Source organism: Schistocerca americana, chromosome 7, assembly GCF_021461395.2.
Source record: "Schistocerca americana isolate TAMUIC-IGC-003095 chromosome 7, iqSchAmer2.1, whole genome shotgun sequence".
NCBI lineage: Eukaryota > Metazoa > Arthropoda > Insecta > Orthoptera > Acrididae > Schistocerca > Schistocerca americana.
In genome coordinates, this window is record NC_060125.1 from 8,739,232 (window position 1) to 8,766,122 (window position 26,891).

At 40.4% G+C, this 26,891-nt stretch overlaps 1 protein-coding gene across 1 annotated transcript in view; it reads right to left on the reverse strand.

Moving 5' to 3' along the window:
* LOC124622202 (molybdenum cofactor biosynthesis protein 1-like) overlaps positions 1 to 26,891 on the reverse strand; it is a 59,806-nt gene that overhangs the window by 17,864 nt on the left and 15,051 nt on the right. Inside the window, exons 4-6 of the mRNA XM_047147851.1 lie at positions 22,635 to 22,859; positions 13,302 to 13,447; positions 4,446 to 4,531 (exon numbers count right to left, since the gene is read on the reverse strand). Coding sequence (XP_047003807.1) covers positions 4,446 to 4,531; positions 13,302 to 13,447; positions 22,635 to 22,859 — 457 coding nt within the window. The remainder of the gene's footprint in view (positions 1 to 4,445; positions 4,532 to 13,301; positions 13,448 to 22,634; positions 22,860 to 26,891) is intronic.

Sequence of the window (26,891 nt, forward strand, 5' to 3'; positions counted from 1 at the left end):
AGGTGGGGAGAAAACAAATTGAAACATAGCTAATTTAGAGGGTATGCGATGTTATTTCAGTGATAACAAAACAGAGTCAAATTTACACAGAACTTATCAGTTTGAGCCCACTTATCAACACAGCAATGCACCCTGTCTGGCCTGGACAGTGCGGGAGGATGTCGTAAAGCTGCTGCATACCCTCCTGAGAAAGGTGATCCACAACTGTTGTAACTGGACATTGCAATCATGGATACAGGCAGTGGGATGGAGTTGACGTCCATGTTGGTCCCATAATGTTCTATTGGGGACAGATATGGGGATTTTGCTGGCCACAGGAGTATATCAACATCACGCAGACAACTTAAAGAGACACACACTACATGTGGACAAGCACTGGCCTGTTGAAAAATAGCACCACAATACTATTACACACTGCTGTACCATCAGAGTTCCCTCGGCCATTACAAGCCGTGACCTGAAGTCATACCCAATGGCTCCCCACACCATGGGACTGCTTTGTGACCCCCCCCCCCCCCCAAAATGTGGAAGAATGGGACCTCTCCCCATCTCCCCGGGTCACTGTCGAACTTCTCCACGATAGTCATTTGGAGCAGTGCAGGACTGGGACTCATTAGTGAACATAATGTGACACTATTCATTAGCAGTCCGTACTTCTCGATCATGGCACCACTTCACATGCAGTCATTTGCTTGGGTGTTAATGGCAGCCTATGTGCAGGACGGCAATTCCATAGTCTGGCTGCTCCTAGCAGTATGACACAGCATGTTGCAAGGAGTCTATTACAGTGAACTCCTGTTTATCCTAAATGATCGGGACGGTGGCCGGTTCCGATAACAAAAATTTCAGATAAATCAAAGTCCCCTGTTTTCACATGTGAACACTCCAAATTGCATCAATATTGCGAAATACGATCGTAAAACGTGCGTAGGGTATGTAAAACGTTACTGATGTGGTTGCAAATAACCCTGCACTTTTTTACTGAAAAAATTGTGTTGACATGTTAAAAAGGCACCAAACTATGATTGAAAACTCAAAGTTTTTAAGTGCTGTATAACAAAGCTCGTTTATTTTGCATTCTTACAGAAAAAATCTCCCTTATTTGGCAGCAGGAAATAACAGGAGTTTTAATTTTATTACCTACTCTTTTGAGTAAAAAATAAACTACTGAACAAAATTATGAAACAAATCTAGAGATTACTCAAAGGAACAAAAAGTCTGTCTAGAGGAACTTTCAAGAAAATTAAAAAAAAAAAAAAAACTTTTTAAGTTATGGACATAGAAGTTCTAGGATGCTTCATTAGAGTTTATTTTTTGGTAACGAAGTCACAAACGTCTTTTTCTTTTGTTTTTTTGCTTGAGAAACTATTGCTGCAACAATACATCTCCAACGTTGAAATCAAACTATTTCAAGATAAATCGTCTCCGCCTGTTGGCTGATGTACTCCAGGGCAGTTTGGATCACTTCGTAACAGAATGTGTGAGGAATATTTTTCTCTGATTCATCATCAGAAACATAGTCTTCTGACACTTTATGATCGGTCACAATTTGGACGATTTCATCCTCAGTCACATGAAAAAATGCCATTTTCTATCCACTCTTCAATGTCTTCGAAGTGTGTGTCTTTACAACCAGCTTCTCCAGTAAATTCACCAAAATTATGTCAGCTTGAGTTTTGGTGTTGCCTCCTCCTTCCCACCACTTAGGTTGCCTTACGATCTAAGAGTTTTTTCCAAGACCTAACAAGAGGAACTGGAGGAATTAGATTCCAAGCTTCAGCAATCAATGAATGACACTTAAAACATCGATTTTTTTAAGAGCTTCCACAAAATCATCTGCAGCATCAATCACACCTATTAATTATTCCAGCATCTTGCGTCTGTAATGTTTTTCCATCGCCTCAAGAATACCTTGGTCCATCGGTTGACATAGAGATGTGACATTTTGTGGGAGAAATACAACTTTGATATCCCCATCTTGCAGATCACCTGGGTGAGAAGGAGCATTGTCCACAAGAAGTAGCACTTTTCAAGGAAGTCCATTTCCTTCCATGTAATTTACTACAGTTGGAACAAACTCTGCCTGGAACCACTCTCTGAAGATGGCACTGTTCATACATGCCTTAAGACTGACTCGTGTACCTCAGTGGCAAACTGGTTGGTTGGTGTCTAAATGCTCTTGGTGTTTTGGATTTGCCAATTAAAGTAAGACACAGTTTATGATTGCCAGTGGCATTACTGCAAGCAAGGACAGTAAATCTTTCTTGGATTTTTTTGTATCCTGAAGCCATTTCTTCTTCTTTAGAGGCAAGGGTTTTCATTGGCAGCATTTTGTAATTCAACCCAGTTTCATCACATTTGTAAAGTTGATTGCCAGTATAACCTCCTTTGTCAATGATTGTGTGCAGTTTCTTCTTAAAATCAGTGTAGCAGCTTCATCCCCAGATAATGATTTGGAACTGATGGCAATTTCATGAATGCCACGCTGCTTCTTGAAACGATCCTGCTGGCCATTACTTCCGAGCAATTCTTGCTTCTTTCCTTCAATCAGCTCATCAGCTCATTTTGACAAAGTAGAGGACCTGAAACTGACACACCTTTGGCTCTTATTTATTCGTGCCACAAAAATAATGCCTCTTCTAACTGAGGATGTGCACCTTTTCTCATTGCTTTTCAAGATTTCACTGCGCTGCCCAATGCTTGGATGGAACAAAATTTTTAAATTCCTGATCAATTTGTCTTCCGATCAGTAATTGTACTCCTACTCTGCAGCAACTTTTGTGGGTGGCTCACCAGCATCAATTCTCTGCAAAGTGTGAAGCTCTTTTTCCAACAAGATCACATTCATTTTATGTTTCGTGCCTGTAGTCACGTTCAGTGTTCTTTCTACAGACACTCGACTGAGTCCTTTATGGTTTTTGGCCCCTTTTATCTCTGGACACTTTAAGGCACATAGTGGGAGCACGAAACCTCAAATCAGAAACACACAGATGCACAACTTGACAACACTCGAGATGCACTAGACAAACTTTTGACTTTTGAAACCAGGCTGTGGCAGCCATCAAATGAAAGCATTCGATACATCTATGCCATTTCCTCTGTTCTACCCAAGCCCACGTGGCAACACAACAGGGTGTTGTACATTCACTGTTACACACTCAGCTTTGATGTACCGACAACAAGTGGAAAGTGTTAGGCAGCGCACTCTAATTGTCGGTTTTGACAGGGCTACGTTGCGCTGCATAGAACAATACTGTATGTACTGTACTACCAAGCAGTTCCAATAGATGGCAGTGGCATGAAACCATGCAATACGAATAAGAAACACACTACAGCTTCAACCAACACACGCACGAATTGACGATACTTGGACTTTTGACACACACCAGTGCACAGATTAGCAGTAGATTGCCAAAAAACACCAGCAAATGCTTGGCTCCAGGTGCACGCAAACTGAAACTTGTCAAGTGTCAATCTAGCTAGCCAAAAGTGTAGCTGCACGAGAGTTTACTGTACTTGTTCTCAGATGGCAGTCACAGATGTGAACAGGTTACAATGTACTCAGTACACTACACAGTGATGCTCCCTTGTAGTGGTCTCATGTAGTCAACTGGAACATTGATGATGAGTATGCCCTTACTTCCAACATCAGGCCACTGTCAGATCCAAATACTCCAAAAATACAGATGTTGCAAGGTTTAACCAGGCGACCAAATGGACATCCACAATGAGGTTTCTTTCAAACTCTCATCAGATAATGCTGTCTCACACCAATATGCAGCACCTTCATATCCTCCAGAGTGATGATTCATCTGACGCTATTCGCATCCCTTATATACCACATGATGCTTGCTAAACAGCAATAAAAACAAAGAACACTAATGAATAATGAAGGAAAAGACAGACTGTTACTTACCATAAAGAAGATACCTTAGGCTGCAGATGGGCAGAATTAAAAGACACTTACATAGCTTTCAGCCACAGCCTTCACCAGTAAGTAGTAATCTGCCTTTTCCAATATTGTTGATATTCCTACTGGAGTTTCCATTGTTTCAAGGACACTGATGCTTTTCTGTGAGTGTTTGCTTTATGATGTTTTCTGCATTTTAGCTTTTTTTTAAAAAAAGAAAAAAAAAGAAAGAAAGAAAGAAAAAAAAAAGATTTGTTGCTGGAAAACTTCTGAAGTCCAATAAAGGAGTTACAACAGCCATATATGGTTATCTGGTGGACCTTGCAGAACCAAATTCTAGGGCTGAAATATCTTGTTGACCAATGGGCATTAATCAGAATGAATACTAAATAAAAATTAAATCCAAGTTTACACAAAAAACACAGGTTCTATCACTGTTGTTTTTCGTTCTATTTTGCTCTTATGTTTGCTATGACTTGTTAAACAGAAATTTTCTTTCTATCTATAGAGTTACATTTGCTGTAATGTATCTTACCTCGATGTTGTTTCTTCCTTCTTCTCACTGCTGCCCCAATCATGGCAAGCAAGTCATCCTCACTGCATTTGCTTCGTATTGCATCTCTGAAACAACTGTTAAAACACCCGTTAAACAGTACCAGGCAATTACCACACAGTGAAATGTTGGTACACTAAAAAGGAAGAAAAACTTTGCAGAAATCTTCAACAGTAATCTTGTAGTCTGCAGTAGGCAACAGCAGGATAACAAACCCACTGGACAAGAATGGGAAAGTCATGATAGATGTTACTTTTATTTTTATAAATAAACAGGTATCTTACACAAATGCTCAAGAGTGTACATAGGATCTTGGGCTGAAGAGGTGGAGCAGAAACTGACATTAGTTTTGTTGAAGAGGGAGTACTGGAACACAGCACAATTTCTTGCAAAATGAAGCCAAATTTATTGATAAACTCTTAATTAATTGCCAAGCTCACTAATGTGATCATTTTACGACAGGTACTTACTGCTTGGAGTATATGTGACTTTTCAGGCTTGCCTGATAGATCTGTTGCAAAAACACTTTGGGTTCCCCACCAGATAACATTATGCAAGTCCCTCCCTCAATATTTAAGTGACACAACGTTTTGGCATCTACAGGTGGTGGTGATTTCCACCATCACTGCTGCAAGATGCAACTGGCAATTTCCACATGACAGCTTTGAAATTTATCATGTGGATGACTATGACCATCATATTTAGAATTCAGAGGATTTCATAGAATACCTGAAGATGCTTAAACTAGAACTTTCAGATCTTTTAGTTAGCTCAAATGTTATATCATTACTTACAAAAGTGCCCCTGCAGCCCTCATTAGAGGTTATTAACAGCAAGTTTGAGAAAGAAATTGTGGTGCTGTTTAAACATGTGCATACCTCATCCTATTTCTTATGTAACACCAACTACTTTAATCAAGTGGACAGTGTTCCCATGGGAGATCCTCTATTTCCCTTAGTAAATATCCAACATTCCTCCTTCTGGCAGAATGCTGAAGAGACATTTGTGGTGCGGCCCACATAATACAGACACTACCTATGTCCCTGCAGCATTTGCACTCGCTCCATCTGAATATTCAGTTCACTGTGGAAGTACAAAAAGATAGCAGCTTACCATTCCTGGATGTCACAGTTAGAAGAAAAGCTGACAGAACACTGGGGCATAGTCTCTACTGCAAACTGATACACGCAGAGTTATATTTGCGGTCCAAAAGTTGCCATCACCCTGCACAATGTGGTAGTGTCTTACACTCCTTGGCACATAGAGCACACGTGATCTCAGATACCAACAGTCTGCCTGGTGAACTGTAAAACCTAATAACAGTGTTGCAGCAGAACGTTTATTCTTGTAAACAGATTTGCAATGTGTTCTGAGCAAAGCAAGTTCAGTGTAGGGATGTAAATGAAGATACTTAGACAAGCACTGCAAATGGCTTTCTTGCCATATTTCAGTGGCATGTTTTCAAAAATAGAAAGAATCGCTAGGAGAAACAGAATCAAGTGTGTTTTTCGTCTACCAGCGAAACTAAGGAAGTGTTTGTGTTAAGTTAAAGACAATCTTGACCCTAGAAAACATAGATCATATATAAGATCTGATGCCATTATGGGAAATCTTATATAGGGCAGACACCTCACATTGTGCAAGAACACTGTGTTCAACAGCACTGACAAAAATGCCACCCAGTAAATTAGTGGTAGCAGAGCACTGCCTGAATACAGGGCACCACACGTTTCCCAAGAGGCCATACGGTGGGCAATCTTACCAACAGGAATATGGAATTTTGACTAAGCACTGCCCAGAATCCAGCACTGACTGCCATGAAATTAAAACAGTAGAAACCAGATCCTCCGATGTATGACCTGATGCAGCACCTTGCAGAGAGTTAATTCAGCTTTTAACCACACGAGTGTCCAGAAGTGCAGTCATTGCCCATAACACATAAGCAGAAGGCTACTATGAATGGCATTTCCATCCAACTGGGAGTGCCTGTCCACACATTCGTACTCCTGCTTCTAGCCTGACAAATTTCAATTCTGCTGTGCGAATATCACCAGTCACATCTTGCAGCAGTGATGACAGGACCCACCACTACCTGAAGATGACGAACAGTTGTGTTGGTGAAATATTGCGAGGCTTGCACAAAGTTATTCAGTGGCCAATCTGAGAAGATTTGTATACATTATTTTTCTGTGACACAGGTATTGTGCAGCAAAATGTGATAACTTTCTGCATTTTCCTTTTTGTAAATTTCAAAATACCCCAAAAATTGGTGAGAAACACTGAACATATGACGTAACCAGATGACATACCCCACAGCATGTGCAGCAGTCGGGGTTGAGTGTAAAGAAATGATTGAGCAGTGCAATACTTTCATTTGAGAAAACAGAGCAAATTTCAAAACATTTTGTAAATATGATCTGTTGTAAATGTAGATGTTACAAAATTACTGTCCCTGCTGTAATCAAGCAAAAGCAGTTCTGATTTTGTGTTTTTTGCTTCTGTCACTTCTCTTTTTGTTTACAGACATTAGTTAGTAAAGAAAACAAAGGTCATTTAATGGCGATGATGCTATTCTGAAGTTTACACTCATCTACTTGTTATGCAATATGGTAGGTTTTCATTGTACTGTACTTTGCAAGAAATCAAGGAAACTGCAAGACCGGTAAATAAAATAATAAACTTCAATATAAATACATAATTGTTTAACACAATGAAAAAATACTGCCTGCCAGATGCAAGACGCAAATCCTGAACGCCATCACTAAAGTCGCACACATGTATCCGTAGCCACAACGATATGAATACTTGACTTGGGTTGGGATGATCAAGTGTGACAGACCAAGAGGCTCAACCACTGCAAGCATGGCAAGGTACATCATCTGGTGACATTTGTCATTTGCTTTTGACACATTTCCCAACATTTGTATCGTATCCAACATTTGTGATCCCATGTGTTTTGTATTAAATTACTTGTCTCAGGGTCATCTACAGTGCTTTGGAGGTTTTTAAATGTTAATACGCATCACCCTGTGTGTGTGTGTGTGTGTGTGTGTGTGTGTGTGTGTGTGTGTGAGTATGTGTGTGTATGTGTGTGTTTATATATATGAAACAAATACTAACAAAGAGATAGAGGGCCTGGTGAGTACTTACCTCAGCTCAGTACAGCCGATAGATACACAAAACAGAACAGAAAATTGACGTATCCTAGCTTTCGGAACTTCGTTCCTTCATCAGGGAGGAGAGAGGGGAAAAAAGGGGAAGAAGGGAAAGTGGATTCAGTTATTCACAACCCAGGTTATGAAGCAACAGGGGAAAGGTAAACAGGGAGGGTAGCAAAGATGGAGGCATGGATGTCAGAGGGAAGCCAAAGATATTCTACTGTAATTACTGTGCCAGCTTCAAACCAAGGAGGATGAATACAGAAGTAAAGAGGTACATAGTATAAAGATAAACACAACTATGTAGGATAAAAAGATGCGTGAATGGCTAAAGAGGAAAGGGAAAGAGGAGAAGACTAAAGAGTAAATGGGAGTGAGGTTGGTTAACATAGGTTCAGTCCAGGGGGATGGCGGGATGAAAGGATGTGTTGGAGTGCAAGTTCCCATCTCCGCAGTTCCGAGGTACTGGTGTTGGGTGGGAGAAGCGACATGGCACATATGGTGTAGCAGGTTCCTAGGTCCCTAGAATTATGCTGGAGGGCATGCTCCGCTACTGGGTATTGGACATCTCCTAGGTGGACAGTTCGTCTGTGCCCATTCATGCGCTCAGCCAGTTTAGTTGTCGTCATACCAATGTAAAAGGCTGTGCAGTGCAGGCATGTCAGCTGATAAATGACGTGCTGTCTCACATGTGGCCCTGCCTTGAGTTGTGTATGTTATACCAGTAGCGGGGCTGGAGTAGTTGGTTGTGGGGGGATGCATGGGGCAGGTTTTGCATCGGGGTCGGTTACAGGGGTAGGAACCGCTGGGTAGTGAAGGTGGTCTGGGAATATTGTAGGGTTTGACAAGGATGTTACGGAGGTTAGGGGGTCGGCAAAAGGCAACTCTGGGTGGTGTGGGGAGAATATTGTCAAGGGATGATCTCACTTCAGGGCTTGACTTGAGAAATTCATATCCGTGGCGGAGTAATTAGTTGATGTATTCGAGGCCAGGATAATATTGGGTGACAAGGGGGATGCTTCTGTGTGGTCTGGGGGTAGTAACATTGTTGTTGGGTGGGGAGGAATGTATTGTTTGGGAGATCTATTTGTGGACAAGGTCTGCAGGATAGTTGTGGGAGAGGAAAGCACTGATATATAATATAATACAGGGAAACATTCCAAATGGGAAAAATATATCTAAAAACAAAGATGATGTAACTTACCAAACGAAAGCATTGGTATGTTGATAGACACACAAACAAACACACACACAAAATTCAAGCTTTCGCAACCCACAGTTGCTTCATCAGGAAAGAGGGAAGGAGAGGGAAAGACGAAAGGATGTGGGTTTTAAGGGAGAGGGTAAGGAGTCATTCCAACCCTGGGAGTGGAAAGACTTACCTTAGGGGGGAAAAAGGACAGGTATACACTCGCACACACACACACACACACACACACACACACACACACATATATCCATCCGCACATATACAGACACAAGCAGGGTATATGTGTGGATGGATATGTGTGTGTGTGTGTGTGTGTGTGTGTGTGTGTGTGTGTGTGAGAGTGTGTGTGTGTGTGTGTGTGTGTGTGTGTGTGTGTGTGTGTGGCATACTGGTCTGAACTATGCAGCCTTCAAATGGAAGTTTTTTGATCACTCCTTATTTTGCACCCTGCCACCTTGGCAATATGTACCGCAAATCATCAGACAGACGACCTTCCTGCATGCTTCGAGCATCCCCTGGTGCTGTTCCGAACCAATGCTAATCTTTGTAACTGTGACGAGCAGTGTGCAGATTGCATCTTTGTATCCCACAAAGAGGTGACAGTTCCCAGTGGCATGAATGGTTACTGTTTATTGACTGTCACTGAGTTGGTGAGTCATTTGCTACATTGTGGCCCACCTGTTCGCTGCTAAAGCCATGCTAGTCAGTGGTAACCCCTGTCAATGATATCCTGTTGCCCATAGCAGTTCACTCTGCTGATTGTGGTAGTATTTTCCTTGAGTAAATCTGCTCACAGTACACCTTTGACACTGTGGTACAAGAAAGCCCAATGACTACACACCCTTATAGAATAAGTGTCTCGAGCCATGGTTACCCACGATATGGCAGTGATAAAATCACCCTGTGATCAACTGTCACACTGCAGCTGTAAGCTGCACCTCCTTTTTCAGAATACTCAGGTTTATTAATTTGAAGTAAATCAGATCTTTTGCAGGAAGATTTAACAAAAAGAGCACATCCACGAAAGGATGAAACCATGTCTAATTAACTGGAACACAAAATTAATAATTAGTGGTGACAAAGATCCTCTGCAATAAAAAATAATGTCCACTTACTTCATGTATTAGTCTTCAAGTGACAGAATATATGTAACTGTGTCCTTCTTATTTACACTGATTAAACAATGGAAATTCCAGGTAGGAATATCAACAGTGCAGGGAAAGATAGATCACTATTTACCGTAAAGAAAACAAAGTTGCACACAGGCACAACACACAAGCAAGCACTCCACGCGCGCACGCACGCACACACACACAGAGAAAAAAAAACTGCCAAGTCCAGCAGCTAGGGGCAAGCTACTGGAGTTGTCAGTCATATGTGTGTGACATGTGCTTGCCTGTGTGTATGAATGTGTGTGTTTCTCTGTATCTCTTTTGCTGATGAAGGCTGTGACCGAAAGCTTTGTGTAAGTGCCTTTTTAATTGTGCCTGTCTACAATGTAACATGTCTGCTTTACAGTAAGCAGCAATCTATGTTTTCCTATATTTTTCATTTACACAGATGTAATTAACAAATCAGAGTCTATTTATTCCAGAGAAGTGACAGTTTGTTCATGACAGTTCAGCACAAATCTGATTTTTTATATACAGCAAGGCTACCTATATATTATTCTGTGTGCCAGTGTTCATGCTGACTATAGGGATTCACACGGATCATGTGTAATTTGACATCTGGTCCTGTAAACTTACTTCTGCTCAACGTGAAAAATTCTCCAATCCACATTTTATAATTAACCTTAACATATCAAATAATGCACCCTTCGATATAACTGCTTATTGTCCACTTCCCATCACTCTATTCCCAATGTCAACCCAGTTGACCTCTTCTTCTAATCCAAAAACCATGGTTCACTCAATGTTTGCTATTGCAAGCTATTGCTATTGCAGCACAAAAGTGCCAGAGGCACCAGTAATGATATATAATTAAAAATACTAGAAAGTAAGGCTCACTGGTCCGTACATGCTAAGACAAACACTACAAGTGTCTAAGACACCGCGCTCTCACACAACAAGTACAAGGTCTGAATACATTCCATTTACGATACACTAAACTGTTTCACTCACGGTGCAATATACATACTCTCTCCCCAATAAACAGAATAGTTATAACTCAATTGTTCACAAGTGTATATTATGACTCTTGCCACAGCTATGCAGTCAGTATGCCACAGGGGTGCCATAGAAAGGGATCAGGTTCAATTCCTTGTAGAGCCGGGAAATTCTGCTCGGTGGACGGACTGGAATAGGGTACACTCTGCTTGTAGTTCCAGCTGAGGAGCTACTCAAGTGAGAAGCAGTGTCTTCAACTTCTGGAAGTTGATAACAGCCTGGAGAGTTGTATACTGACCCCCTAACTCTCCATAGATATATAGTAGAGGACATCTCTCGAAGGGCATTGCGTGGTCTTCTGGGCCCAATGCAGAGTTCCTTTATCAATGTATATTGTATATCACCACTTGTACACACTCATCAGCACAGTACCATATTGTCTCTTCGCGTGGCAAATTTTTATTCCCTTGTTTCCAGATCAAGATTTTTCCACTTCCTCTTCTTCTTCTTCTTCTTCTTCTTCTTTTTTTTTTTTTTTTTTTTTTTTTACTTGTACCACACATATTCCACACGGTTTATGCTCACTCCTTCAATGATACTTCCCATCCTCCTCTAGTGTGCGAGTTGTCCCTGCTTTCCTGCGTGTTTCTTGGTTTAAACACCCTTGTTTCAAAAGAGAGTGACAGCTTAGATACAGTCTTGTCAACATTTTGTAATTTTATTTAGCAATTATTGTTTGAGCCTTATAGGCGAATGTCACAAGATATTGTCAACCACTGCATTCACTAGATTGGAATGGGGTTCATGGTAACTTATCAATTCATTTTTTAAGTTGCTGTTATCTTTTTCATCCTATCTTGGACTAGCTTTTCCATACTCCCACTCTATTTTACGTAGTCAAACAGTTATCTGCCCTTGCAAACTTGCTCCTTTACTACCAAGTTAACTAATACTGGGCAGCCTAACAGAAGTTCCAATATCCAGTCTTTCACCACAATTCACCTACACACACTTTTCACTCACTGATTTTCTTTTTTCAATGTCATAAATATTTTGCTTTCACAGACTGCTGTGCTATGAACATAAAATTGTAGGAACATCTGCCTCACAGGTCATTTTTTTTTTTTTATTAAAGAATATGTTCCTTGCTTATTCCTATGTGCTTCTGATACATTTCCATTCTCACTTTTATTTTGTTTTGATCCATTTCTTTTTTCTTTGATAGACAAGTCAAACAACAATGGCAATATGTTGCAGCCCCTTGTGTTTCACCCTACTTACTACGAACTTACTTTTCTTAGCTTCCAATTTTATTAGTCATTTGGTTTTTAAGATACTTAAATTAATTGTTTGACCCTGTATTTTTATATCTTATTTTACCTTCGGTTGATAAAGGATTTCTGGTATGCTCACAAAGAGAGAGCTGATTCTTCCCACCCCTCACCCCCCTTACCTTGTCCTGAAGCAAACTTATCGCCAAGTATCTTGCAGTTTTTTTCCTATTATTAATCTCTTAGTCTAGTCATCAATTTAAAAGTGTCAGTTGTTGGTCCCATTGTCTAATAATTTGTACATTTATACACATGAAGTTCCAATTTTTATTTGGAACATATAGACTCTGATAATCATGAATCACAGTTCAAATGGCTCTGGGCACTATAGGACTTAACATCTGAGCCAAGGCAGGATTCAAACCTGCGACCGTAGCAGTCGCGCAGTTCTGGACTGAAGCGCGTAGAACCGCTCGGCAACAGTGGCTGACGAATCATAGTTACCATCACATGGACAGAAATATTGTGTTAACTTTATTACAACATAGGGACATAACTAAAAATGTCTTTACATAATTTCCAGTTCTGATTACTTTCCTTTAATTTAATCTCACAAATAGGTTAGTGTAACATGATGTTGACAGAGGCAAATTATATATACTCACAAATTATTTAGCTAGAGGTATCTGGTTTGTATGTCTGGGAGGGAGGAGGGTGCAAGCTGAAAACTTCAAGAAAAGATTACTCATTTCATACCTGCTGGATTTAACTGCAGTTTATCTCTTCCATATACCAACCACATACCTAATGTGCATGGCAAACAGTTTGAAAGTATTATTCTATACTCAGCATTTGGAACTATCAGTTCCTTAATGAGAGAGGAAAGAGGGATAAGTTTCTGAAGGTCTCAAAGGTCACTCGGACTCCATGACTAATGTGAGGACAAGAGGAACAAATGTGTCTATAAGAAGTTTTGGAATTTCACCTCCTGGAGGTAAAATACTGATCAGTCTGTCAGTCTTCTAGTAATTTTATGGTTTCCTCACATGAATTTTCACTTGGACACAATTATTCTATGTTTCATCACTCACCTGAGAGATATCTCTGAATTCCCAAAGAGACACACCTTCAAATTGCCATCAGCTGTTATCCGTAAACGGTTGCACGTGCCACAGAAGTGTTCACTCATTGAGGTAATAAATCCCACATGTCCCTTGAAGCCCGGCACATGGTATTCCTGCAAAAAGAAATTGTAAGAAAATAGCTACTGCTGTTGTGAAAATACTATAAATGTGTTGCACACCAAGTGGAGGAAGGAGAAAATGTGCATTAAGTGGAGTTTGAACGCCATATCCTGACAATGTTAAATTTAGTGACTTAACTTCCCCGTATTTCAGGAACAACTGTAGCCATTGACAAGAAACTTTTACAGGACATTAAACTATATGTTCTGAGTCTTACAATAATTGCATTTCAGCCACTGCTTTTGGAAATACAATTTTTTAATTACACAGTTAAAATTTTGTGTACTTTTTTGTATGTTATTCTAAATAATTTTATTTATACATAACATTATGTTCTTCTTTTAGTTCAGAAGGCTCAGGATACATACTGAAAATTTGAATTCGCTATTCGAATTAGTTACTGAGATTTAGGGAAAAATGCAAGACAAAATGTAAATTTTCAGGAAGAGTTTTTAAAGTTTTAATAGACTGTAACTCAATATATGCTTAACATTTTATTTTTAGTCACTCAGAAGCACCCTGCACCATACTGTATATCATCCTCTTGATCTTTTTTAAGTTTTTTCTTGTTTTCTTCTTTCTGGACTCCGTAGTGGCCAACTGTGCTGCATACTCTGCTTTACCAGTGCAAACCTTGTCCATCCATTCAAATTCTCTGATGCAGTTTGCTCCAGAATTAATTCCCATATGTTGTAGCACTTTCACGCTACCAATGTTGCCATCATTAAAAGCAATAACAGCATGACTGACCCCCACTTTAGTGTCTTCATTACAAGAAAAACATTTTTTGGTCTACATCTACATCTACATCCATACTCCTCAAGCCACCTGATGGTGTAGGGTACCTTGAGTACCTCTATTGGTTCTCCCTTCTATTACAGTCTCGTATTGTTCGTGGAAAGAAGCATTGTCGGTATGCCTATGTGCGGGCTCTAATCTCTCTCATTTTATCCTCATGGTCTCTTTGCGAGATATACGTAGGAGGGAGCAATATACTGCTTGACTCCTCGGTGAAAGTATGTTCTTGAAACTTCAACAAAAGCCCGTACCGAGCTACTGAGCGTCCCCCCTGCAGAGTCTTCCACTGGAGTTTATCTAACATCTCTGTAACTCTTTCGCGATTACTAAATGATCCTATAACGAAGCATGCTGCTCTCTGTTGGATCTTCTCTATCTCTTCTATCAACCCTATCTGGTACGGATCCCACACTGCTGAGCAGTATTCAAACAGTGGGCGAACAAGTGTACTGTAACCTAATTCCTTTGTTTTCGGATTGCATTTCCTTAGGATTCTTCCAATGAATCTCAGTCTGGCATCTGATTTACCCACGATCAACTTTATATGATCATTCCATTTTAAATCACTCCTAATGCATACTCCCAGATAATTTATGGAATTAACTGCTTCCAATTGCTGATGTGCTATATTGTAGCTAAATGATATGGGATCTTTCTTTCTATGTATTCGCAGCACATTACACTTGTCTACATTGAGATTCAATTGCCATTCCCTAAACCATGCATCAATTCGCTGCAGATCATCCTGCATTTCAGTACCATTTTCCATTGTTGCAACCTCTCGATATACCACAGCATCATCCGCAAAAAGCCTCAGTGAACTTCCGATGTCATTCACAAGGTCATTTATGTATATTGTGAATAGCAACGGTCCTACGACACTCCCCTGCAGCACACCTGAAATCACTCTTAATTCGGAAGACTTCTCTCCATTGAGAATGACATGCTACGTTCTGTTATCTAGCAACTCTTCAATCCAATCACATAATTGGTCTGATAGTCCATATGCTCTTATTTTGTTCATTAAACAATTGCGGAGAACTGTATCGAACACCTTGTGGAAGTCAAGAAACACAGCATCTACCTGGGAACCCGTGTCCATGGCCCTCTGATTCTCGTGGACGAATAGCGCGAGCTGGGTTTCACACGATCGTCTTATTTGAAACCCATGCTGATTCCTACAGAGTAGATTTCTAGTTTACAGAAAAGTCATAATATTCAAACATAATACATGTTCTAAAATTCTACAACTGATCGATGTTAGAGATATAGGTCTACAGTTCTGCACATCTGTTCGACGTCCCTTCTTGAAAACGGGGATGACCTGTGCCCTTTTCCAATTCTTTGGAACGCTACACTCTTGTAGAGACCTATGGCACATTACTGCAAGAAGGGGGGCAAGTTCCTTCACATACTCTGTGTAAAACTGAACTGGTATCCCATCAGGTCCAGCGGCCTTTCCTCTTTTGAGTGATTTTAATTGTTTCTCTATCCCTCTATTTCAATATCTACCATTTTGTCATCAGTGTGACAATCTAGAGAAGGAACCACAGTGCAGTCTTCCTCTGTGAAACAGCTTTGGAAAAAGACATTTAGTATTTCGGCTTTAGTCCATCATCCTCTGTTTCAGTACCTTTTTGGTCACAGAGTGTCTGGACATTTTGTTTTGATCCACCTACCGCTTTGACATAAGAGCAAAATTTCTTAGGATTTTCTGCCAAGTTAGTACACAGAACTTTACTTTCGAATTCATTTAACGCCTCTTGCATGGCCCTCCTCACATTACATTTCGCTTCGCGTAATTTTTGTTTGTCTGCAAGGTGTTGGCTATGTTTATGTTTGCTTCCTCAGCAGTTTTCTAACTCGGTTGTTGTACCATGCTGGCTCTTTTCCATCTCTTATGATCTTGATTGGCACATACTCATCTAACGCATATTGTACGATGGTTTTGAACTTTGTCCACTGATCCTCAACACTATCTGTACTTAAAACAAAACTTTTGTGTTGAGCCATCAGGTACTCTGAAATCTGATTTTTGTCACTTTTGCTAACCAGAAAAATCTTCGTACCTTTTTTAATATTTCTATTTATGGCTGAAATCATCGATGCAGTAACCGCTTTATGATCACTGATTCCCTGTTCTGCGTTAACCGTTTCAAATAGTTCGGGTCTGTTTGTCACTAATATGTTATCGCCATGAGTCAGTTCTCTGTTTAACTGCTCAAGGTAGTTTTCAGATAAAGCTCTTAAAAAATTTCACTGGATTCTTTGTCCCTGCCACCCATTATGAAAGTTTGAGTCTCCCAGTCCATATCGGGCAAATTAAAATCTCCACCCAGAACTATAACATGTTGGGCAAATCTAATCGAAATATTTTCCAAATTATCCTTCAGGTGCTCAGCCACAACAGCTGCTGAGCCAGGGGGCCTATAGAGACATCCAATTACTATGTCTGAGCCTGGTTTAACCGTGACCTTCACCTAAATTATTTCACATTTCGGATCTCCGTCAATTTCCTTCGATACTATTGCACTTCTTATCACTTTAAACATGCCTCCCCCTTCACTTTCCAGCCTGTCTCTGCGGTATACATTCCAATCTGAGTTTAGAATTTATTACTGTTTACATCGGGTTTCAGCCAACTTTCTGTCCCTAGTACTATGTGGGCATTGTGACCGTTTATTAATGAGAGCAGTTCTGGGACCTTTCTATAGACGCTCCTGCAGTTTACTATTAGCACATTAATATTGTTATTCCCTGTTGCATTTTGTCTACTCCTACCTTGCCGCATCTCAGGAGGTGTGTTGTCGGGCCTAGGGAGGGAATTCTCTAACCTAAAAAACCCACATGTGCACTCCACACATACTCCGCTACACTTGTAGCCACTTCCTGCATGTAGCGCACGCGTGACCTATTCAGGGGGACCCTACATTTCTCCACCCGATAGCGGATGTCGAGGAATTTGCACCCCAGATCTCCGCAGAATCGTCTGAGCCCCTGGTTTAAGCCTTCCACTCGGCTCCAAACCAGAGGACCACTATCGGTTCTCGGAACGATACTACAAATAGCTAGCAGAGATTCCACCCCGCGAGGCTTTCCGCCTTCACCAACTCCACTAACCGCCTGTATGAACTGAGGATGACCTCTGAACCCAGACGGCAGGAGTCATTGGTGCCGACATGAGCAACAATTTGCAGTCGGGTGCACCCAGTGCTCTCTATCACTGCCGGCACAGCCTCCTCCACATCTCGGATGAGACCCCCGGCAAGCAGACAGAGTGAACACTGTCCTTCTTCCCCGACCTTTCCGCTATTTCCCTAAGGTGCTCCATCACCTGCCTAACGTTGGAGCTCCCAATAACTAATAAACCCCTCCCCCCATGTGCCTGCTCAGACCTTGCTGAAGGAGTGGCCACATGTCCACTCACAGGCAGAACGGGCGATGCCACACAGCCAGCCTCCACACTGACCCTCCGCCTCGTGCGCCGCGAATGCTGCTGAACCCGCCACTCCCCTTGGGAAGAGGGTGGCCCAACCGCGCCCGGTACCCGCAAAGATGTGTCGACAGAAGGGTCAGTGGGTGAAGCATGTATCACCTGGGGTGTACCATGCAAAGCACCAGACTCCCCACTGCCGCTACACTCCAAGGCAGCAGCCTGAAGACGGGTAACCGCGGCCATCAACACGTTCAGCTGTTCGCGAACAGTGGCCAGCTCCACCTGTGTCCATACACAGCAGTCACACATCCTATCCATCCTAAGAAATCAATTTACTGTAGAGAGTTAATCAACTTATAACTAGACTGCTAATTCACTAAAGGTGGCTGATAGTTGACTAAACTGTGGTTACTAGACACTTCCTGTAGAAAACAATGAAAATAGCCCTACCTGTCTCTGGACTGTATTGAAAACAAACACTAGCACTACTGGCACTATGGCTTACTAAACGGACTCTCTCTGACTGTATTCAAAACAAACACAAAATCTATGGAACACTATTACTAGCACTCGACAATAAAAAGCTTCCTAAAAGCAAAAACACATGGAAGAAGAAGTGACAAGTAAGAAAAATAGAGTTAATACTTAAATTAGCATAGCTCGCTGCACAGCAGACATGACGCAGACGGCAGTTACGACAACACTGACACTATAAGATTATTGAACGACTCATTGGGATTTTGAGTCTGACAATGCAGACACTTCTTCAATAATTCCAGATTGCCAGGTCTCTGTAAACAGGTTTTATGATATCCACAACTGCTGCTGGGATAGAATGTTTATGGCTGTATGACCTGTTTGAGTACTGGGCATTGCGGTAATTGCACCATGAACCAGATCCAGGAGGGCAAAGATGGTGTACTGGTTTATCATCAGCTGACAGTCTCTGGAAGAAGGTAGCCCGTACTGCCTGCTTCAATTTCAACAAATCCTCAGTATTATTTCTAATGGCAATCTCATAATACTGTTGTAGTTGATCAATCATGTTGTCTGTCAGCCTGCTTCTTATGGTCTTACCACCTGAAAGTTTCTTGTCTCTCAAACTTTGTTTCAACTTCCTCAATCTGGTACCCATCCTCTTCTGGACATGACCAACACATTCCAGTTCTGTGATAAGCTTCTCACCATAAGGCTGAGTGGCTACTACACTGTTATATGCATTTGAGTCTGCATAACCTAAGAACTTAGTGTAACACACTCGCCTTTAGTTTACAGATCGATTATAAATTTCAACAGCTGCACAGGCCTCCGTACGACTAGTTGTCCTTCATAATTTCTGTCACAGATATGCCCTTCTTCATGCCCTGATTTATACTTATAACAATGTTTGGTTAAAATCTGGAAATCTATTAGCTTTCCAGTATCCACACTGGTCACTGTAGCAACAGAATTCTTAGAAATGCAGCTGCGCTACTACCAAGCGCCCCAAAAGCTACGGATATGTCAATCATACCATCGTTTATTTCAGCAGCTTCATTTGCAGCACACTTAATTGACTCACATGCAGCAGATTTCACAGCAGCTCCAATAAATCCTGCATACTTGTCCATTTTACAAAGTGGGCGTGGCATATACATCACGACACACATTGTTTCTGCTGCAGTGTGTCCTTTGCCAATAGCTCTCAATCCATAAAACCACCTAACATTTATTTCAAAATAATTATCTTTACACTTATCAGAATTCCAAAATGAATGAGTATATTTACAACTGGCAGAATTAATGATACGTTTCCTGGCTAGTCCATTTGATACCTCAATGTCTTCATGTAAACTAACTGGCCCTCCACATACATACAGCACACACATTCACATAACACCCCTGTTAGGTTGTGTAAATGTATCAGAATATAACCTAACCTACCGTTTACATGAGTTTTGTTTTGAGATAACTGTGTTATCACTATGTTTCATTTTAATCTTCGAAGCACTAATGGGTGTTTCGCTAGATACTCATGAGTTTGCCAGTATTTCGTTGTCTGTAACTTCACACACCACATGCTGAATGCAAAGTTTCTCTTTATACAAAAATTTATTACCATGAAACCCACATTTCTTAAAAACACTTCATTTTGGAGTCACACTTTTTGAGAGATTTACCAGTCTATTCGTCACTTTTCCTCGGAAGAACGTTAGCACTTCGATATACAAAGCATGTTTATACTATGAAAAGATACGATACTATTTTTGACAGTGCTACCAATACAAACACATAATTTAACATTTGTAACACAGTAATCCACAGCTTTCTACAGGGTGGTCCATTGATAGTGACCGGGCCAAATATCTCACGAAATAAGCATCAAATGAAAAAACTACAAAGAATGAAATTCGTCTAGCTTGAAGGGAGAAACCAGATGGCGCTATGGTTGGCCTGCTAGATGGCACTGCCATAGGTCAAACTCATATCAACTGCATTTTTTTAAAATAGGAACCCCCATTTTTTATTACATATTCATGTAGTACGTAAAGAAATATGAATGTTTTAGCTGGACCACTTTTTTCGCTTTGTGATAGATGGGGCTGTAATAGTCAAAAATGGTTCAAATGGCTCTGAGCACTATGGGACTTAACTTCTGAGGTCATCAGTCCCCTAGAACTTAGAACTACTTAAACCTAACTAACCTAAGGACATCACACACATCCATGCCCGAGGCAGGATTCGAACCTGCGAACGTAGCGGTCGCACGTTTCCAGACTGTAGCGCCTAGCACCGCTCGGCAACTCCGGCCAGCTGCTGTAATAGTCACAAACATATAAGTATGTGGTATCACATAACATTCCGCCAGTGCGGACGGTATTTGCTTCATGATACATTACCCGATTTAAAATGGACCGTTTACCAATTGCGGAAAAGGTCGATATCATGTTGATGTATGGCTATTGTGATCAAAATGCCCAAGGGGCGTGTGCTATGTATGCTGCTCGGTATCCTGGACGACATCATCGAAGTGTCCGAACCATTCGCCGGATAGTTACATTATTTAAGGAAACAGGAAGTGTCCAGCCACATGTGGAACACCAACCACAACCTGCAACAAATGATGATGCCCTAGTAGATGTCTTAGCTGCTGGGGCAGCTAATCCTCACATCAGTAGCAGACAAATTGCGCGAGAATTGGGAATCTCAAAAACGTCGGTGTTGAGAATGCTACATCAACATCGATTGCACCCGTACCATATTTCTATGCACTATGAATTGCATGATGATGACTTTGAACGTCATGTGCAGTTCTGCCACAGGGCACAAGAGAAATTACGGGACGATGAAAGATTTTTTGCATGCGTTCTATTTAGCGATGAAGCATCATTCACCAACAGCGGTAACCTAAACCGCCATAATATGCACTATTGGGCAACGGAAAATCTACGATGGCAGCGACAAGTGGAACAGCAGCGACCTTGGCAGGTTAATGTATGGTGTGGCATTAAGAGAGGAAGGATAATTGGCCCCCATTTTATCGATGGCAATCTAAATGGTGCAATGTATGCTGATTTTCTGCGTAATGTTCTACCAATGTTACTACAAGATGTTTCACTGCATGACAGAATGGCGATGTACTTCCAACATGATGGATGTCCGGCACATAGTTTGCGTGCGGTTGAAGCAGTATTGAATAGCATATTTCATGAAAGGTGGATTGGTCGTCAAAGCACCATACCATGGCCCGCACGTTCACTGGATCTGACATCCCCGGATTTCTTTCTGTGGGGAAAGTTGAAGGATATTTGATATCGTGATCCACCGACAATGCCTGACAACATGCGTCAGTGCATTGTCAATGCATGTGCGAACATTACGGAAGGCGAGCTACTCACTGTTGAGAGGAATGTCATTACACGTATTGCCAAAGGCATTGAGGTTGACAGAAATCATTTTGAGCATTTATTGCATTAATGTGGTATTCACAGGTAATCACGCCATAACAGCATGCGTTCTCAGAAATGATAAGTTCACAAAGGTACATGTATCACATTGGAACAACCGAAATAAAATGTTCAAATGTACCTACATTCTGTATTTTAATTTAAAAAACCTACCTGTTACCAACTGTTCGTCTAAAATTATGAAACATATGTTTGTGACTATTACAGTGACATCTATCACAAAGCGAAGAAAGTGGTCCAACTAAAACATTCATATTTCTTTACGTATTACACGAATATGTAATAAAAAATGGGGTTCCTATTTAAAAAAAACACAGATGATATCAGTTTGAGCTATGGCAGCGCCTTATAGCAGGCCAACCATTGCGCCAGCTGGTTTCCCCCTTTGAGCTAGACAAATTTCTTTCTTTGTAGTTTTTTCGTTTGACACTTATTTCGTGAGATATTTGGCCCGGTCACAATCAATGGACTACCCTGTATATAAGAAATTACCGATTTTATTAGGTCTTGACGTAATGCATGTAAAAATTTTTACATTTTCAACTGGTGTAGATTATATTTTAGAAAATAAAATAAAATACTTCCCACACAAGTTTATAAGTAATATACATATCATTTTAGTTGGAGAATTGCAAATTTTATAATCAGATAAAAACCCAAAAAAGTGAAAAAGAACGTTTTCCCCTTCTAACTCCCCTTAAAGTTATGGAAATGTGCAAGCTTTTGGAGTCAGTGGCTTCTTCTTCTGGCAGAAACAATGAAGGGGAAGGAAAAGGGAAGAAATAAAAGGATTGTCAAGGTTTAGGAAATGGGGAGAGTTGCAGAGAAGCTGCAGAGAAACCCAGGCCAGGACAGACTTACTGAATGGGATGAGAAATATGTAACTAAACCAGTCCATCTCTCATACCACCAGCAGATGTGAAGTATTCTTGTGATCGGTAGTAAGTCATAAACATTAAATTATTTTCAATGTATGTTCATATGTAATACTGCACGTACCTTTGAGGTATCATTGGGCCCATTGGGAAGAGGATCAAAATCAGGCCACTGCTTTCTAATTATTTGGAGCATTTCACTAAAGGAGACCATCTTCCCATCATTCCATTTGTTGCCGCTGAAAGGCATGTACTCGATAAATCTTACATCAACATTTTTCTCTTTTGTTAACTCCACAAAACTGCACACTTCATCTTCATTAAAACCTCGCATTACAACACAATTTATCTGTGGAAGAAAGACACCATTAAAAACTTGGTATCAGATAAAGCATGGTTTAAACAGAGTTTGAAAGACTTTTTGATAGGCAATTCATCCTACTCTATACATGAATATCTTAACAGTGGCTGTTAGGCCAGCTTAAATAAGAATGTCTGTTAGATTTCAGTTCTGAGAGCACTTTGTCATAACAGTCAAGATTATGTACTTTTTGTTTGATAAATTTATGAATAGTGCATAACAATGTTTCGGTCTGTCAGCGTATCAATTCTGAAAATATTAGCTGTTACAGTTTGTATTGTATTCACCTAGTTTGACAATCTCCTGACAAATGATCAGGGTATTCAAATGTTTTATATTTTTTATGTTATACTTTCTGGCATGTTACTCACCCATGAGAATCATCTCATGTTTTGGGTCTTGGAACAAAAGCTGAATCTAATCTAATCTAACCTACAAAATAATGGTTCTACAAGTCTGTTGTTATATTTGTATACCTCACTGATTCTGTTAAATTAATCTTTTTCTCTCTTTTTAGAGAATGTGGGAATTTATCTTAGCATGCCAAACTGTTAACCTTCTTAACAATTTAAGAAAATTAAACTACATACATCTCCAATCCTTTTTCCCACTCCAACGCACACATCTTTTGCTGAAGGTATTATTTTAACTATTACATTAAATTATGAAGCTTTCTTGAAACTGTGCTGCCATTTGTGAAACAAAGTTAAAAGTGTTCTCAAGATAAAAGGTCTTCACAAAAGGAGCATTTAGTATCTGTGCAGGTAGTAACACTGACAGCCTTCATATAAACAAGCCCATATGGTAGAACATCCTGCTTTACACATACACGCAATGGCAGAAAAAAGGAAAAGAGCACACCTTTCATTCAAGCATTGAATATATAAACTGATGAGACAAAACACTATGACCTCCTGTTTGATAATGTGTTTGTCCACTGTTGGAACACAATACAGCAGTGATTTTGTGTGGGACAAGTTCAATAAATTTCAGGTATGTTCCCAACATTATGTGAGGTATGTTCCCAGCATTATGCAGCACCGCATGTCTAAGCACAGGTCATGTAATTCCCATAAATTGGAGATCAGTGGTTTCTGGGTGCAGAACTGGTATCTGATATCATCGCAGATGTATTCCATCAGATTCAGAAGGGGTGAATTTGATTCTGGCCTCGTGATACTGAAAGTCATATTGTTGAAACATGTCACCTTCATTAGGGACAGAGTGCAGACAGTGCACAATAATGTTCACACAGAACAAAGCTGTTATGGAGCCTTCAGTTACTACCACAGGACCCATAGAACACCAGGTGAATGTCCTCCATAGCATAATATTGCTCCCACTGGCCTAAGTCTGTAGCAAAGTGCACCTTTCAAGCACCAATTCACTCTGTTGACAGTGTATGTGCACAAAACCGTCAAGCAGGTGTAATGCGAAACACGAATGATTCAACCAGATGACACATTTCTATTGATTCACTGCCCAATCTCAATGCTCCTGAGCCACAGAAATTGTAATTCAACAGTGTTGTCAACATGGGAACATACAGGGGTTGTCTACAGCAGAGCCCTATGTTTAACAATGTGCAATGATTGGTGTGCTCTGAAATACTCGTGCTTCCACCAGCACTGTGTCATCAGACCTGCCACAGAAATTAGCTTCCTCAACCGAATGTCATCTTTTTCAAAGGAACCATCCCAGCATTTGCCTTAAATCAATTAGGGAAATCAAGGGAAACCCAAATTTTGGTGGCCCGATGGGTCTCGGGTCCGTTGTTCTCTCGAAGGCAAGTCCACTGTCTGACCACTGTGGTGGCATGACCTAGTCTTAATTAAGCCAGAAAATCCTGGGAAATGCTGACATACTTATTGATTTAAGATATAACAATTTAAAACAATCCTTTCATGAATTTCACTACAATTTTCTGCTCTTTTGAAAAAAAATTTCTTTTGACTGTTTTGATGTTGTTTAGTATGTTTAAATAATGATGGCAGTCTCTATAAAAGGGCAGTTTGACTTTTAAGTTTAGTTATACTGTTTTAAACTACATCCTTCATCTATTTGTCCACCCAGAAGTGCTATAGGATATAACTTGAAGACTATGGTGAGGTGGTGGGGGACAGTCATGTGTTGAGAAGGAGGTGCTGCCAGAAACGAAGTGTGTGAGGTGACGTTATTGACACTGCATACAGGGAGAATAAAAATACTCTATTCCATATTCATTTACAATCTACGTCTGGCCCCCATATGGTTTTACTTTTCTCCAATAAGAAAAAAAGAAATTGTCAGTAACTGTCTTTATAAGGTCTTAAAAGGAAACAAACAATAGAAAATCTAGGCTGGAATAATGACCATATTATAAAAAAGATACATTGCTATTCACTGTATACAGGAAATGTTAGGTCACAGACAAGCACAACAAAAAGACTACTAAACAAGTAAGCTTTCGATCAGAAAGTCTTCTTCGTAAGTGGACAAAACACACACACACACACACACACACACACACACACACACACACACACACACACACACACCCATGACCGTTGTTTCTCCCATTATGCGCAGTTGCTCCCAGTCTGGCCCTAGCAGCCAGAGACAGTGGTCATGTATGTGTGATCTGCATTTGCGCGTGTGTGTGTGTGTGTGTGTGTGTGTGTGTGGGGGAATGGGGGGGGGGGGGGGGGGTTTGCACCAAAAGCTTACGTGTTTAATAGGTGGTGTTTCCCCCCCCCCCCCCCCCCCCTGCCAGCAACACAACATCTACACTATACAGTGAGTGCCAATCTATCCTTTTCATAATACTGTCGTTACCACCTTGCCAAGAGGCATATTGTGGAGTAATCCGAAGGGCTCTACTAATTTTACAAGAGGAAGGAGAGCACAATCTCAATGTAAGTTTTTAGAAAACTGGTATGTGCATTACTTCTCCAAACCTTTCAGAAAAGACACGGTATGCTCTTCATTCAGCAAGATGCTTAATAAACAATATTAGCAATACTGCATCAAACTTGTTCACTTTCATCTTTGGATTAAACATTCGATTTCAGAGAGTACAGAATTTGGCAGAATCAAATTTTGGGGATATGTGGAACTGGGACAATGGCATATTTTTTACCCATTCAACAAACTAAGCACTGCTGATTGCTACTTTTATTGTGTCTGCTGCTGCAATGCATATATGAAACTGTAAGTGCAGCATCTATGATGGAATAAAATGTTATACAAATGAAACAAACAGGCACAGTGAAATAGAGTAGTATGGCTCATCATTTCGGTCTCACAGATTAGCAGGTGTTGACTTGAAAGATAATACTTAAGAAGTATTTACTCAAATCCAAGCCGCACTTTTTTTCCGGTTTTTGTAATCCAAAAAACCGCCTGCGGCTTAGAATCGAGTGCAAAGCAAGTGGAAGTTCTGAAAAATGTCAGTAGGTGCTGAAACAACTAACTTCTGCCGTCGAATATATGTAGCGCTACACAGGCATGCTTCATAGGCACAAAGATAAATACTGGCGCCAAAACCTCTGCGTCAGTAAATAAATTAAAAAAAAAAGGTGGAAGACAATTTTCATACATTATCCAAAGAAGTAAATACAAATTCCGTATTGTTCATCTTCGAATGTAGCAGAACTTCAATGTATTACGAAAATCCGACTGGCAAGACTGTTTGGGATGTTTGTCAATATGGCCAACTCTACGTTCTGAATGTTTTCCTACCTGTGAGAAGAGATGGTTGCTAATAGGAACCTGACGAAATGTGAATCACATGCAGTATTCTCTTCATCATAAGAGTAATACGAATACAAACATTTTGCCACGTATTCTTTTGTGTTTGCTGCTATCTTATTTAAATCCTGTCTGCCTAATAAACTACGAAACTAGAGTGAGACAACAGCAAATGCGGAAGAATATACGTATCGTGTCATGTTTATATTCATATTATTCTTATGCCTAATAGTGATACAGTCAGAAATGAAGCATGGCAACTGACTAGATTTTTATATCTAAGATGACTCT